Source organism: Watersipora subatra, chromosome 10 (genome assembly GCF_963576615.1).
Source record: "Watersipora subatra chromosome 10, tzWatSuba1.1, whole genome shotgun sequence".
NCBI classification, from domain to species: Eukaryota; Metazoa; Bryozoa; class Gymnolaemata; order Cheilostomatida; family Watersiporidae; genus Watersipora; species Watersipora subatra.
Genome location: NC_088717.1, coordinates 19471923 through 19487812, shown reverse-complemented (window position 1 = coordinate 19487812; position 15890 = coordinate 19471923). Strand labels below are relative to the sequence as shown.

The following is a 15890-nucleotide window of genomic DNA, read 5'->3' as shown; positions in this document are numbered from 1 at the left end:
ATAGAGCAGATCTAGCAAGAACAAGTGGTAGAAAACCTAGGTTTAGCTGTCTAAAATGGTGATTGCATTCTAAGACACAATGCTTTCAAGTGTGCAGTAATTAAACACATGTATCATGAGGAACTTCAAGCAATTTATGACCCAAGTGCTGTATTGACCTATAACTGAAAGTTTGTCTAAAATAATAATAAAAATCAATTCATGTAAACCATATATTTGAACACTAGAAGGGTGATTGGAAAACATCATTTTGTATAAAGAATTGGCCCAGAATTGAAAAACAACCACACAATTAAGCAAGATGGATTAAGACTATCTTACCATGCCACACATTGGACAAGAGAGATTATCTTCTTTAAGGAGCGGTTTGAGACAATCTTCACAAAAGACGTGGAGACAATTGAGAACCCTTGGCAGCTTGTACTCTTGAAGACATTCTGGACATGTGTAAAGGGCCAACCCAGAGACGTCACCAGTCAAACTCATTCCGTCCATCTCATCACAAAATGCATTACTTTCTGTGGCATCGGCCTCACCATTACGCATGCTTTCAGATGTTATTTCACTGTTACTCTTGCGTTCTACTAAGTTTGGAGTCGTAGCAGCGTCAGACGACATACTGCGCCTTTACAGATGGCGTGTGTACGGCTGAAACAATTGTTTGTAAAGAATGAACCAATAAGAGAAAACTATTGACAATATCCGCAGTAGTCTGGTCATTTACAAGATGAATATTTAAAAATTTCACTGTACAGAATATATTAATCCTTTTGAGACAGATCCAGACAATATCGGGTTGACAAAACAAGTCAAGAGTATTGGATCAAGTTAAACCTTTTGAACTCTTTTGATTTTTTAGAGATTTGTAATATGACATTGATTTTTCAGCTCGGGTCAACACAATACAGGCTGAACAACTATTATAAAGCTAGTATTTGTACAGATGTGTATTACTGTTTTATAGTAAATGCTATTATTTTGGCTTGTGCAAGTAATATAAATATGTTTGTATATATCACTTGCTGAGGTATATTTATTTTTAACATTCGATAAATTATTATTGATTTTATATATTTGTAGAACATAGCACATTGTTTGATGAACACAAAGGCTATTATCTAAACTGGGCTTGCGATGAATAGAGAGAAAGGCTCATCACCCAACTTCAATTGTACATAAAAAGTCAGACTTTGCTCCAGACAGCGGCAAACACCTAATAAGTTCAATGAACATTTATACAATATTGTTAAATATGTTAATATAATCCAAAAATGTATTAATATGTAGCAAATTGAAAAAACTTAATAGCTCAAAGCAATTACAACATGGATTATAAGATCTTCAAATGTAAACTGCAAGCAAATCATATGAACTTATAAAGAAGGTTCTCAGCATTCGAATCTGTATATAGCTGCTATATGTTCAACAATGTATCTTCTACAAATTGGTGTAAGATGTAGCAGCTTTCATACACCAATGCCCGTGATACAATTGTGCTGCTAAATAGTATTGTCTTTGTAGTAATTTCGGAGCCATGTGTGTTCAGTCGAGAAATGGTTCATAACAAGTGAATGTTATCTGTTTAATGAACATCCATGTTTGAACTTTGCAAAGCTAGGTTATATTTTGGCACTTAGAAAATGTGCAACAAACCATAAAACTTGCATTTTAACAGCTACGACTATATTCCATTTACAAACAACTCACGTTAACTGTTGTGTTGCTGGGTAATACCAATGCAAACCTACAATGCTAATTATTAGTTGCTTGGATACCTTATTAGTGAACATCACTCTAAATCAAATTGTCACCAATATTGTAGCTTTGCTATTGGCCTTTTAGGATCAATGTAGAATGGCCTTATGCAGTGGTTCTCATTTATTGACATCCTATCGTAAGGCTGTCTACTCTTGTAGTGAAGCAACTTTTCTATTTCGTTACAAGTATGAGAGCGATTGAATCAATTTACAAGCATTAAAAAAAATACACAATAAAAATCAAAAAAAGCAATTTCTTTAATTTCAATGATCAACAATAGTGCTACCAGGCTTAATTTTACCAATCATAATTTGAAAACTCGATAGCTGAATATGCTTTGTCAAAAACAATTACCATAAACTACAATTCGTCTGAATGATAAGCTATAGTTCAAGTTGAAGGTTTTATATTTATCTCTTCATATCAAGACTGCCTACGGTAGATACTTAAAGGTTGACTTGCAACAAAATTCACATTACAGTTATTTGGTATCAAAAGATTCACCATGTCTTACTCTGTTGTGTTGTAAGTGCCAAATATGTGGAAATGTGATTACAAGCTCTTAAAAGCTCAAAAACGAAAAGCCGCCGTAGATTGGAATCTCTTTATTTCTCTGACGTAATCATTTATTCTCTGACGGAATCTCTTTATTTCGATGATGTAACCACAGAATTTGGTTATCGTTTTGTCACCTGCTGTTCTCACGTGAATTGAAAGGCCAATGCAAAGCTCAATATGAAACTTATCGTAGTACTAGTTTATGACAAACGCTTCGGGTTTTACCGAAGACCCCGTATCAAATATAGATGCTCGCTACTTTACAGTTTTGTTTCGGTTTGGTCTAATCGGCAAGTCGTAATCTGATCATGTGACCCAATACCTCGCAAATAATTTCTGCAGTCCTTTTCGATTATCTCAAGTGACCAACAGACTCGTCATGATTATCAGACAATGATATGTACTCCTTCAAGCTAAGGCAAAAAAATTAAACGAATTTTTACGGTAAGTTATAAGATATCACTGCTAAAAGTGTCAGCATTACGATGACGATAAATCAGACACGTAAGAACAATAGACATAGTTTTATTGAATGCGTGAAGTATATTTGTGAAAATATTTCGACGAATAAGGTTGCAAGAAAGTGTAAACAGAAACCATCTCTCACAACTACATCACATTTGAGCCGTTTTGGAAAGGGAATTCAAACTATGGCGGTCTCGTGTGGCTGCGATTTTCTGTTCGTTTTTGAGCTTTTAAGAGCTTGTAATCACCTTTCCACATATTTTGCACCTACAACGCAACAGAGTAAGACATGGTGAATCTTTTCATATTAAATAACGGTAATGTGAATTTTGTTGCAAGTCAACTTTTAATTAAAAGAAGTTAGCCCACAGATGAGCCGATTAACAACCATTTTGGTGACCGCATTACTGTGGATTTACAGAAACTTTTTTCGTCATAACAACTATAACCAAGATATTTATACATATATTTAAAACAATATTTAAATAGCTTAGACAATTGCAGCACTATCTTAAAACACATGACCGACTTGTACACTAGGTTACAAGTCTACTATCACTCTCGTATATAGATTAACTGGCAGCATAGATTTTTAATGCATTCACAGCAGCAGGAAACTATAGAGTTGAGGTTTCAAAAATGTTTCTGTGTAATTGTGTAAATACCAAGTTTTATTACCATTTTTGCAAAAATTGATAATTTTTGCAAAATATCGCCCAAAAACATTTGCGATGCTATAAAGTAATATTAAAGCCACTCGTTTTATAAATGGGATTGTCTATAAATGGTCTAATCCAAATCCTTATTCAGGAAAGCAGAGTACGTGTCCATAGATTTTTAAACAGGCGGCTTCAATGAATAGTTAACTTTTACAGACCATTTTTTAAATTTTGTATTTGCCTGAAAGAAGAGTTCCACAGCTCGAAAGTTAATGCAAGACATAAATATGTAGACCTTTTTATTATTTGTGGAAGCTACTTCAACTTTGCATTATAATGTAACATGGCACCAATGTTGCATAACCATGTTACCCAACGTGGGTAACCATGCGAGGCAACTAGACAGGAAAAAATGTATAAGAAGGCAGTCAATAAAAATGCTTTTGTCTGGTGTTCACGCATTAGCTGAAAAAATGACCGCCTATGTCACAGCTTGGAGCTTGCATTGTGTTTTTGTTAGTAAAACTGGTTTGTGTTTTTCTAACACCAAAATCAATGTTAAAAAAATTAAATATATTGCCATAAATGTAGATCTAATATGCTGTCAGTCAACCTTTAACCTATGAGAACCTAGTCAAGGTAGGTCTATCAGCCGTTCAGTGGACGGAGGAACATGTTGCCCATATTTTGCACTCTCCCACTTGCAGAGCGACGTAAACGCTGCCGGAGTAAGCAGATTTGTTAGAAGTTTTTCATGTGTCGAAGATATCAGATCAAATTAAACAAGGGACTAATCTAAAGTAAATTTTTTTAGATAGACTTATTACTTAATTTGCTCATGATAATTTGTATGTTTTGAGAAAAAAACTGAAATACTTTTAAATAAAAAATTTGACACGCCGTAATAATGGCTTTTCCAAATGTTTGTACGCCATACGCTGCTTCTGAAGAGCGTTCTAATCGTCTATTTGAATGCTTCAACGTTTCCAGATCAGATTGTACACCACTTTATGAACAAATTTTTAAAAAAGCGGGTCAGATTTGGGCCTTAGTGATAGAGTCAGGTTCTAATAATCAATCCTCCCAGGCACACTCATTACAAAAGCCACATCACCTATGCCAACAACGAAAAAGTTGTTCGCAATTAATTCACCTACATGGTGAGAAACTCAAAAACAGCCAATTGAAGGTTTAAGAGGTATCGCAATGGTGGAGATAAGTCGCAATATGAACTTCACAGCTAACTTGCTAGGCACAGCCAACTGAAAGGGCCCAGTGAATATAGACTATTTCACTAAAAAACATGGCACCAAAATGTTGATGCCAAATAAAGCCAATTGGAATTACCGTAAAACCTCTAATTGACCTCCACTTCTATTTGACCGCCATTATGAGAGGATTAAAAAATAGAGCGCCATTCTCTATTTGAATGCCACTTTGCCAATCTTTGAGCTTTATGACGTCATAATATCAAGTGACCGGTAGAAAAGTGTACACAAAATCGTATTAATAATGAATCATTTACATCAATAACATTCAATTCTCTCATTATCCAACTCCAAAGCTTTTCGCTTTTTTGTTGAAACTTTGAAAGCAACACCATAGAAATAATTAATAACTGTCTGTCTAATAGTAGTTCCTTGTTTAACGAGGTTTTGATACTTTGAAGAACATTTATATAAAAACGTTTTACATTTATGATGGTAGATAAACAACTAGTTTTGGGTCAAAGGTTGCGCTTAGCGAGCAAAACCTTTATGCCACAAACATATCAATGAGTGCAATGAGTTTTTATGCAACGTTAGTAATTATAGATATAAAATAAAAAATGTCTTCAAATGTAGAATGAAATAAAAATTGAAAGCTCCAACAAATTGCATTACAGGACACAGGCTATAATATTCTCGCAGGTTAATTGCAATAGATATCACTGGTAGAGATGTTTCCCGGTTCCTCAATGCATATTTATTAAGAGATCTTTGACAAGTTGGATGTATATTAGCAGATTTATTGCATCCAAAAGGTTTAATATCGCTCCACCGGAAAAATAGGGCAAAATATAGGTGACATTCATTTCACCCGTAAAAGGCATTTGAAAAAACAAAGCCATCCTCTATTTGAACGCCACCTTTAATTGACCGCATTATAGAGGAAAGGTTGAAACATAGAGCGTCATGGCGTTCAATTAGAGGTTTTACGGTAAATTCAACATGCTAGTCACAAAAGTTTTTAAAAATCTTTGCTTTGAAAACATTTTTAATGAATAAATAAGATGGCCAAATTGTAGTCATTGAAAAAATCCGAGTGCTGCAGCAAATCAACATTGTTTACATTTGGAAAGCTGTGAAAACCAATTTTTTTTTCAAATATGGAAAGCTGCAAGTTGTGCAACTGGCTTATTTGTTGCACCCGTAAAGTTTCATATTTAGCAACCATTATGTATGCAACTATGTAGACGGTAGTCCTGAAAATAGTGACAGCTGTAATTGAGTCATATCATTTACTAAATTATGTCATTAAAATGATCAAGCATTTGATGATAAGTTGATTAAGTGAATCAAAATTTAACAAAGGCAAATCAAATGAGCAAACTAAGCTTTGATTTATTACTACCAGCTAACAGACTAACACCAATAATAGGGCTCTGTAAAACCTCAACATGCACAAAAAACAACTATCAAAACTGTCTTGATACTATTTCTCACGAGTCTGTATGCAAAGCAAGTGAATACACGTATCGATCTAAAACATTGTTTCCTATGTCTTTGGTACAGACTATTAATTGGTAAATTGTTCCGTTTACAAGTAAAACAACAATTGATTTTCTTGCATGCAACAATAAATAGTCGACAACATACACCATTTGATTATTCTAAACACATTCCCTTCGTTGCGTACACAAAAATTGTACGTAAACGTGACTCAACGTTTTTATGCAGTTCAAAGAAAAATTCAAAAGCTTTAGGAATTCTCGAGCATTTTACTGAAATGAAAATAACCTAACAGATGGTCTGGCAACGTATAAAATTTCAAGCATCTACAGGTGTCGATGGTTAGCAATATGTATATATAAATCATAGCAATGGCTTTCAAAGAAGTAGAAGCTTGATGCCTTTTAAAAAAATTGCAACGACAACTGCTACCAAAACTTGTTGCATGAAACGACAATTGTACAAACAAAACTAGCAGCAACGGTGCACACGATTTAATCTCGTTTCCTCGCGTCCTTTCCTGTCTCTGGCTATAACTTCATCTTTTAGTTACGATGCATCATTGCAGCAACCGCGACAACAGTTACCGATTACCAATGATTTATAAAAATATTTTTTAATTACGAAAGATCGTTATAAAACATAATCTTCCATCACATAATACAAACAACATCAGTTATTGCTCAGGTGGCGCAATTAATATATCTATAAGGACAGTTTCGTACTTCCAATACTGGGTAAAAATCCAAGAGAAGGGGCGGAAACTCGGCTAGCAGGACCGCGCCAAGGTTTATAAGCGTGATTTAATCCCGACTTGTTGGAGTCAAAATGGATCGACTATCTTACGATCCGCAAAGCATTCATCTCGAAAGCACGTGCAGACGTGATCGAATCGTAAAGTCTGCGGAAATAGTTTCGTGGTTTAATAAAGCCTTGGCTTAGCGAAAAACCATTGTCAGCGTACAAACTCTATCGCGAGGCTAATAATTACGCGTTAAAAACGCGGTAGCTCCTCTATGAGATTTACAAAACCCGCTTATACTGTACATGTTTTATGTAGTAGTTCTCAAGATAATGTTGCATTAGCATAAGCTGGATTTATGGCTCACCATCAATGTACCAAAACGCTGAACTCCCGTAGTTAACTGTGATCGCGATAACCATTATAAATTGCCACATGCCAAATTCTAGAACATGGGGTTTTGAGAACACTTAATTTTAAACTAGTCTCTATACTCCATAACCGTCAGCATGGATTTAGGAGAGGACTTTCTGGCGAAACTCACTTTTGTGAAACTCTACATGACATATTATACTCGGTTGAGGCATCAAACAACATACACGCGGTTGTACTTGATTTCACAAAAGCATTTGACAAGGTACTTCATGAGCATACCTGCCAACTCTCACGCCTTGGGCGTGAGACTCACGCAATTGCCTCACACATCTCACGCCCTTGTCACGCAATTGCCCCTTTTACCCAAGCAAACCTGTTTTTGCCCCAATCTTCAAGTAGTAATCATATAATTACTACTAATAAACAACTATGTATGAAGTTACGAACATATTTGTTGCGTTCTCATCTATCAATAACCTCCACGACATGTGGTTTCCATATGGAGCTATATTATTTTTCCCTGTGGTGTTTTTATACTATAAAAATTTACACCACTTATCAAATCCTCGGTTTTCATTGCCCCACTCCAGGATTGGCAGGTCTGCTCATAAGCTTCTAATGCAAAAACTTTCTACTATACAAGGTATTGGCAGCTATTTATTAACATGAATACATGACTTCTTGTCTGAGTGAAATCAATGTGTGGTGCTCAATGGAGTTAGATCTATTGTTCTGCCTGTGACTTCAGGAGTACCACAAGGATCAGATGACACTCTGAGATGTCACTTGTCAGATGTCACTTGCAGATGACACTCTGATTCACTAAGTGGTCAACAACAGAACTGATGAAAATCGTTTTCAAAAAACATTGATTCACTGCAACAATGGGCAGATAAATGGAAATGGACTTCAATGCAACTAAGTGTCACGTTATCGGCTTTAACGACAGTAGAGTAATATCAAAATACGTTCTTGGTGATCAAGTTCTAGACCATGGGAAAGACACATGTTATCTTGGTGTCCAGTTACAATCTAACCTAAGATTTGACAAGCAGATTTCTGAAAAAACAGTGGTTGCAAAGCGACAACTAGGCATGATAAAAAGTGCCTTATACTGGGCTGCACGATCTGCTTGATTGCTGGCATACAAGTCACTTAGTCCTCCACATCTTGAATATGCTGCAGCAAAATGGATGGCAATATATCTAAAAAAACACATAGCAGATATACATGTAGAAGCTGTTCAAAATCAAGCTGTACGTTTTATAAGCCATCTTGAAGGACGAAAAAGTGTTAGTAAAGCGAAAGAAAAGCTTGGTTTTGAGCTACAAAAGATATGTCCTGACATCAGACTATGACTTTTAATGAGGATACTTGGTGAAGAGGATAAGCATTCAGCACTGAACAGTTCATTGACCAACTTATTAACCAATCCGAGCCTCATATTCAAACTCAAGCAAACAGTAAAGGACTACCATCATCCGTATATGCCACTAAAAGTGAATACTTTAACAGCTTTCTACCTAGAACCGTAAGAGACATTAAAAATCCTACAAATAACCATTCAGCTAAAGCACTATAAACTTATATAGCAAGATAAGCTTGCACTGACTAATATTAAACTCAATTACTCAAAAATTGAAAATCACTGACAAAGTAAATTAAATCATATGAGGCACACCACTTCCACATTAAGTGGTCTAGTGTAAAGACAAATACGAGGTAATACATTTCAAGCATTAGTGACATGTCATGCCTGGTTCACATAATTACGGTCTTAGTTGCCATTCCGTTGCGGGTTTTTAACTTCTGGCATTGTAAAGCGTGTAGAACGTCCTTTACTATGTAGGCCCTATGTTATTGCATCGGCAAGTTTGCAATTTCCGTACAGTGTACAGAAATTTCAAACATTCCAATGCTATATCATACTGTATAGTAAAGAATTCTGTACTTTGCAAAATATACCATGTTCATCGAGATAAATAGATTTTATGATATTTACGTTTCGCTGGAAACAGAAAAAAAACTAGGGCGATATTATTTTTCAAGTGTTACCTCATGTGGTAGAGCATTAAAGGTATATCAGAATCGTTTATAAATCGTGCTTTGCATTTTATGCATTGAAACTCATCTTGATTCACTAGGCACGCGTATTCAATTTCTCATTACAGCAGGCTTGTCATGTAATGTATACTTATTTAAAAATTATATATACAGTCAAACATGGATAACTCGGCCACGGATAGCTCGAAAACATGGTTAATTCGAACAGTTTCTTTGGTCCGTTCCCACGTAATGATAAATTGCTATAGATAACTCGAACTCAACACTGTTAATTCGAACTGTTTTTTTGCCCAACGGCTACCGAAACGGTTGTTATCGCTTTAGAAAATCACTTTATTCAAAGCCATAGAGGTAAACCTCATATTTTCATAATTCATAAGCGTTGTTATTACCACCATCGGCAAATTAATTTTGTCAACGACTTTTCTAAAGGTTTGGTCAAATTTGATTTACACTGCTATACGATTAATAACACGGGCTTGCCGGGTCACGCGCGCAAGGATTTTCGCCACGCACATACAAAACAAAAACAGCGTGTTGTTTTGTATGTGCATGGCGAAAATCCTTGAGTGCGTGACCCGGCTAGCCCGTGACGAATAGTTTTCCGACGTTGATTCCGTGTTGAATCAACGTCGGAATGTTGAATGTTTAAAACGTCTTAAAATTGTTTTTACTAAACGTATACGTTGTCTTAGCTAAAAAAAACTATTCATCGTTTGACCTAAACACAGAATACGTGTGTACATTCAATAAGTATCCATTCAAAACGCGTGAGTGATATACAATGTACCGTTAAACCTCGTAAAACTTTTAATTGAACTGCCTCGGAGTGTTGCTCTTAACGAATCCCAGGTAAAGTAAGGGATTTTTCTTTGGTAACTTTTTCTTGAAGTTGCATAAACTTCAAGAAAAGTCGGCAAAATTGATCGTGGGTAAAACGCTCAAAAGAAAAAGATGTCTTTTCTTTTGAGCATTTCAATAACGATCAAGTTTTGCCAATGTCAATCTAAAAAAACGTCCTGGCAATAACATCACCTCAAACAACAAACCAATCTCAAGTGATAGAAAAATCTCTATACTTTTTGATAAAAACGTTTTAAACTTTACATTAGAAGCATTTAATTTGAAACAAGCCATTTGTGCTTTTGATTTATATTATAGTTTGCATATGTAAATGTATCTACTAATAAATAAGTAAATACATGGACTTGTGACAGTGCTCTGATAACTTGAATGCTCTGATAATTCGAACACTTTTGCTCGGTCCCTTGAAGTTCGAGTTATCCATGTTTGACTGTATGTGCATAATGTTATATGTTGTGTTGTTATGTGCATGCGTTTGTCAATAATAAAAGCTAGCTGGTTCATACCAGGCGCTTCTACTCACTCTTTTGTCTGCTTAGAATAAAAACTGACTTGTATAACAACATACCTCTATAGCAACAGAATGATTACAAGAAAACAGTAACACACACCTATCGATCTTTAAAAGTATATTATGATATACAACACAGCTTCACAATTGTTTAAACAAATATGCGACACTCTTTCTGAACTTGAACCAAGTATCTATTTAATGAATCACAATAGCCACATTGTAACAATCAACTTGTGAAACTTAAAAGGAACTCCTATCTCTTCTTACTTGAAATGGCAATTGACTAGTTGCAGATCTCAGCAACATTAATGCTCCCACTTGGTGGCAGTAAGGCATTTTGTGAGTAATTAATGGCATTAAGCGTGAAATCATAGCTGTAGTTAGTAACTTTAATGTACTAACAAACCACCAGCCTATCAAAACTTTATACCAAGCTTTACTTTCTCATCATCTTAGTTTTTATCATTTAGTCAAGATAAGTGGTTGTTATCTATAATTAACATATATTAAAAAGTCAGACTCAATGGCATCTGTAAGCATTGTAGACAGTTTTACCTATGCTCACAATAAAGAACCTAACAAATTTGTTAGAACTGGGTTTGTTGAAGATTTTTGGCATGCTCTGCACACTTGAATGGCAATCCGATCTTCTAGTGTCACATTAAGACAAATGATTTACATTTTTACATCTAGCTTTATGTAAGATAATTGAGCATCTTTTACAGTTGTATTAATTTTTGTGCGGTTTTTTGCGAAGAAGGTTCACGGATGTGCACGAAAATCTGCTTTGTGTGGACAAACAGTATTAAAAATTTTTTTGATTTATGGAATAATTCTTAATAAAATTATGGGTAATCCAAAAAAGTGACCTAAAATATTGTCATATCTGGTGATATCTTTTCAGCTCTCCTGTAACATCTGCAAATCTGACAGCTATTACCGAAAAGCCATCTTAACAGTTGTAGATAACGGATTTTTTGACACTCAAAGTATAATAGGGTGTGAACAGCACTTGCATTAACTCTCTCTTTTCTTGGTAATACGATAATGATTGCATGCTACATCATCTATTAACTTGCTCAGTGTAATCCGTATGGTAGTTATGTTTTTGTAAGGCCTCATCCCCTTTAGACCCTTGCTTCGCATTTGTGAGATTCTTAAAGAATATATGCTGCATAATCTATTCCTGTAGCTAGCTATATGTTGATTCTTACAGATTGGACACTTAATTCAAGAACATTGTCGCAAATGGCAAGCACTGAGTTTAATGGAAAGTACATTAATGAGTTCTATCATAGTGTTTCTCGTGATTACAAGTAAGATGTCAGCGAAGGGCGACAGCGGAGCTCTGGTTTTATATGATGAGAATAATGTGCTGCCACAACACAAGCCCTACAAACATTTCCAATTTGGCAGCAACAAAATCTCTATTAGACAGAATTGGGCACATGATGGAGTGGCTGGGATTGTTTGGGATGCGGTAGGATCATTTATGATCTTATAATATTATGTCATTATTATTAATATCATTTATGATATTATAGCTGATTGTGAAATATTAATGTTTATCAGATAAAATTTGATATTTTTTAGCAAAACCATTTTAGTAGCCAAAGATTGTTCATACCGTTACACTTCTGTAGAAAAATGAATATATGTATTTTTTATTTTAGTGATAAGATTCATTTTACTCTGGCGATTGATACAGTGCTGATGATTTCTCAAGATGTTTGTATGGATGGTTTGTTTTAGGCAGTGGTTATGTGCGAGTACATTGTAAGCAATATGGTTTGTTGTAGGCAGTGGTTATGTGCGAGTACATTGTAAGCAATATGGTTTGTTGTAGGCAGTGGTTATGTGCGAGTACATTGTAAGCAATATGGTTTGTTGTAGGCACTGGTTATGCGCGAGTACATTGTAAGCAATATGGTTTGTTGTAGGCAGTGGTTATGTGCGAGTACATTGTAAGCAATATGGTTTGTTGTAGGCAGTGGTTATGTGCGAGTACATTGTAAGCAATACGGAATTCTTCAAAGGGAAGAATGTTTTGGAACTTGGAGCTGGCACTGGTTTAGCAGGACTGTGTGCATATTTGCAAGGTAATACGCAGTCATGGATGTCATAATTTATTTATATACTGCTTTGTAGCAGAAACAAAAACACCGTCACACTATTACAAATGGATGGATTTAAGAAAAACTTTCACGTTGGTTTTTTACTTTTTATTCTTCCTATGTAATCTGTGCTGTGAGATAACTTTGATCATCAGCTTAATTGCCAGATAACTGCTGTTGCATTGGGTATTAGCGTTAGGCATTAACGTCTTGTGGGAGATTTCAATATATAATTTGACATAATTTGACCTAGCTTTTCAACCATGATCGATTACAAATTACAGAATCCAGAAAGCTGTTTGAAAAGTGGCTGGTTCAAATGTGTTTGTCCCACTGCAGATAATGTAAATAATTTTATTCTATTCTAAAACTAAACAAGAGCTTTTCTAAGCATTTTGTTTCTGTTTTTCAGTAGAATAGGTATATGAGTACGCTGAATTTATGTGCTATATTAATAAAGCAGGATAGGGTCATAAATGCATTGCCACATCTGTTGCAACCAGTACTCGATTAAAAAGGTGTAAAAATAGTTCGTGTGTTTATTTGAATATAACACAAACAAAACGCATCAAAACCCCTTTTTAATGCTACTAATTACAATATCAACATTACCTTAAAGCTAGCCGATAGTTATACACAAGAGATTTTAGGGTTGTTCGAGTTCCAAATTTCATTCAGCATTAAAGCAGAGAAATCCTGAATTTCTGTTTGAAACTGTAACTTGTTCGCGATCTAAGGTATTGAAAATCCAAGTTTAAACTGTGTGTCTCGATAACTGTCAGCTCAGCCTGTTCTCCACCTTTTTTATCCTTTCTACTGGAACCATATAAAAATGTTTTTTGACCTCACTATAACATTTACATCAAAGCTGTGGAATTTATCAGTTTGAAATCTTTCAGCTCGAACGTTGCATAACAAATTCTCATGTTTTCTGGAAATAATTTATAAAATCGAACTACAGTTATTTAGAGTTAAAAGAACTTAACTCATTCACCTAGCATTAAAGACACTGAACCGTTTGGTCAAAGATTATGAACTATTCTGAGAAAGATGCTGAGAAAGATGGCCAACTTTGTTATTCTCATTCGTTTAATATATTATAATCATCTAATTTAAGCTTTTGTCTATATGAACTCTATGGTTTTATTTATGTGTTCTAAAGCTATTTTATACCAGATACTTTAGTACATGTTTTTAAATACTTTTGTAGATACACCCCAAGCTTAGACGTATCATTACCAACTTATTATGTTACAGCCATAAAAAAACAGGTTGAAGCAACTTTCAATCACGAAAAACATTTTTTTCAATATCGTGCTGTTTTATGTAAAATTAAGGTGTTACGAAATAATATATTTTGATTGTGATGTCATAAACTATTTTACGGCATCGTATGGCCCTATCGCTTAATAGTTTACTTTTTCATTTTTTTTATTTAAGATATATGTATAGTGTGTGGGTGAGCTCGTACAACTTTGCTAAATCTTTATTAGAAAAACTCACCTCTTGTTCTTTTAATCAAATAGAAAAACCTTCATTGCATTATGGGCAGCGAGCAATACCCCAATTTGAGTTTAAACTTTCTTTTGTTGTTTGACTATAACTTTGCCCTTGATATTTTCATTATTCCCAATGCATTTATTTTAACGAAGTGGGTAAGAATGTGAGTCTAAGAAACCAGCTGTAAATTAATATTTTCAATATAAACTCTTTATTAAAAATAAGACTATAATGGACTATAGTCTTGTTTGTGAATCATGTTTACTATTTAACTACCACCCCTCGTATTGGCTGTATCTTTTACTATCATGTCACGTATTATTCCTTCCTGTTGGCAGGTGCTAGTGTGCTGCTGACTGATCGGGAGGAGAGTATCGGAATCCTGAAAGAAAATGTAATGAGAAACACCGCCGTTAGATCGAATAAGGAAGCGAGCCATAGTTCGTTTGCATATTGTTCTGTAGACCAAACTTGCGATTCGACGTTCTTGGGGAAAGATAATTCCATTGAAGTGGCAGTATTGAACTGGTCAGATCGAAAGAACACTTATTTTAATAGTGAATGGGATGTAGTGATAGGTTCAGATATTATTTATATCGAAAGCTCATTTGACGATTTGTTGACTACTATGAGGCAGCTTAAGTCTTCAAGCATTTTACTGTCCTGTAGACTGAGATATGATAAGGACTATAAATTTATTGAGCTCTCTAAGGAATATTTCAATGTCAAATTAGTCGTGTATGATGAAAATAGAGATATTCGAATATTTAGTTTTCGTTTTCTTGACTAGTATCAAATCAGATTTTTTTAACTTTTGGTCACTCCCTTAAAATAGACCTCTTAATGAGTTTTCCTGTTGCCATTCATCGCTATGTCATTTTATGTACTGTAAAATACATCTCTCAAGTTGATCATCTAAAATATCTGACTATGGAAACTGTCGGGAACTAAACAATGTACGTGGTATATCAAGTACTTGTACAACAGCTCTTAATGCATGAAATAGCTCATTTCATTTGTTTGTGTATAATGTTTATTTTGGTTAGCATGAGAGTACAGAATTCTGTCAACCTCACTAATACTAGAAGAGAAGAAACTGTAACATAAATGAGCATATGATATGAGTTGTGGATAGGGTATGGTATGTATGCAAAGCAACTAAGCAATGGATGGAGCATAATAGGTTAAACACCGTATATCTATATGAGATACAAAAAAATAAATGTTTGATTTGGTAATTGAACTAGAATTCGAATTAAGTGGTTGTACTAATAAAATAATTATTGTACTAATGAAATAATTATTGTACTAATGAAATAATTATTGTACTAATGAAAAAATAGATTTATTTATTGTGTAAGGCTCCCTACTCTACTGATCGAGAGCCAGCTATGGCCTAACAATGTAGACAAACTGTTTTTAATAAATTATTTTGTTAACAATTAAATACTTTAAAGATATATAGACAAATGTTTAATACATAAATGAATTGCGTTTATACTATCACCTCCGGTAAACTTGCAAAAGGCAGATTATCTCAGCTTTTTACAAACACAAAACTTGGTG

General features: G+C 34.6%; 2 protein-coding genes across 3 annotated transcripts in view; one reads left to right on the top strand and one right to left on the bottom strand.

Moving 5' to 3' along the window:
* LOC137405704 (B-box type zinc finger protein ncl-1-like) overlaps positions 1-6971 on the bottom strand; it is a 31092-nt gene extending 24121 nt beyond the window's left edge. The window contains exons 1-2 of the mRNA XM_068092064.1: positions 6877-6971; positions 322-648 (exon numbers count right to left, since the gene is read on the bottom strand). Of these exons, the coding sequence (XP_067948165.1) occupies positions 322-618 (297 nt within the window). The 5' untranslated portion in view covers positions 619-648; positions 6877-6971. The remainder of the gene's footprint in view (positions 1-321; positions 649-6876) is intronic.
* Positions 6972-7225: 254 nt separating this feature from the next.
* LOC137405927 (protein N-lysine methyltransferase METTL21A-like) lies at positions 7226-15245 on the top strand. Of its 2 annotated transcripts, none has more exons than XM_068092396.1 (4): positions 7226-7530; positions 11927-12190; positions 12698-12809; positions 14663-15245. In XM_068092396.1, exons 2-4 carry the CDS (start codon positions 11978-11980, stop codon positions 15112-15114), a joined length of 777 nt encoding a protein of 258 aa, XP_067948497.1. In that variant the 5' UTR covers positions 7226-7530; positions 11927-11977; the 3' UTR covers positions 15115-15245. The 2 variants fall into 2 exon arrangements, with proteins under 2 accessions (XP_067948497.1, XP_067948499.1); XM_068092398.1 differs by lacking the exon at positions 7226-7530 and adding an exon at positions 8525-8799.
* Positions 15246-15890: the final 645 nt, after the last annotated feature.

What these genes read in the sequence shown, in the direction of transcription:
- LOC137405927 (XM_068092396.1), top strand. Translation starts at nt 11,978, where the DNA reads ATGGAAAGTACATTAATGAGTTCTATCATAGTGTTTCTCGTGATTACA. An exon ending in CTGGGATTGTTTGGGATGCG is followed by an intron (nt 12,191 to 12,697) that starts GTAGGATCATTT and finishes GGTTTGTTGTAG; the next exon opens with GCAGTGGTTATGTGCGAGTA. An exon ending in ACTGTGTGCATATTTGCAAG is followed by an intron (nt 12,810 to 14,662) that starts GTAATACGCAGT and finishes TCCTGTTGGCAG; the next exon opens with GTGCTAGTGTGCTGCTGACT.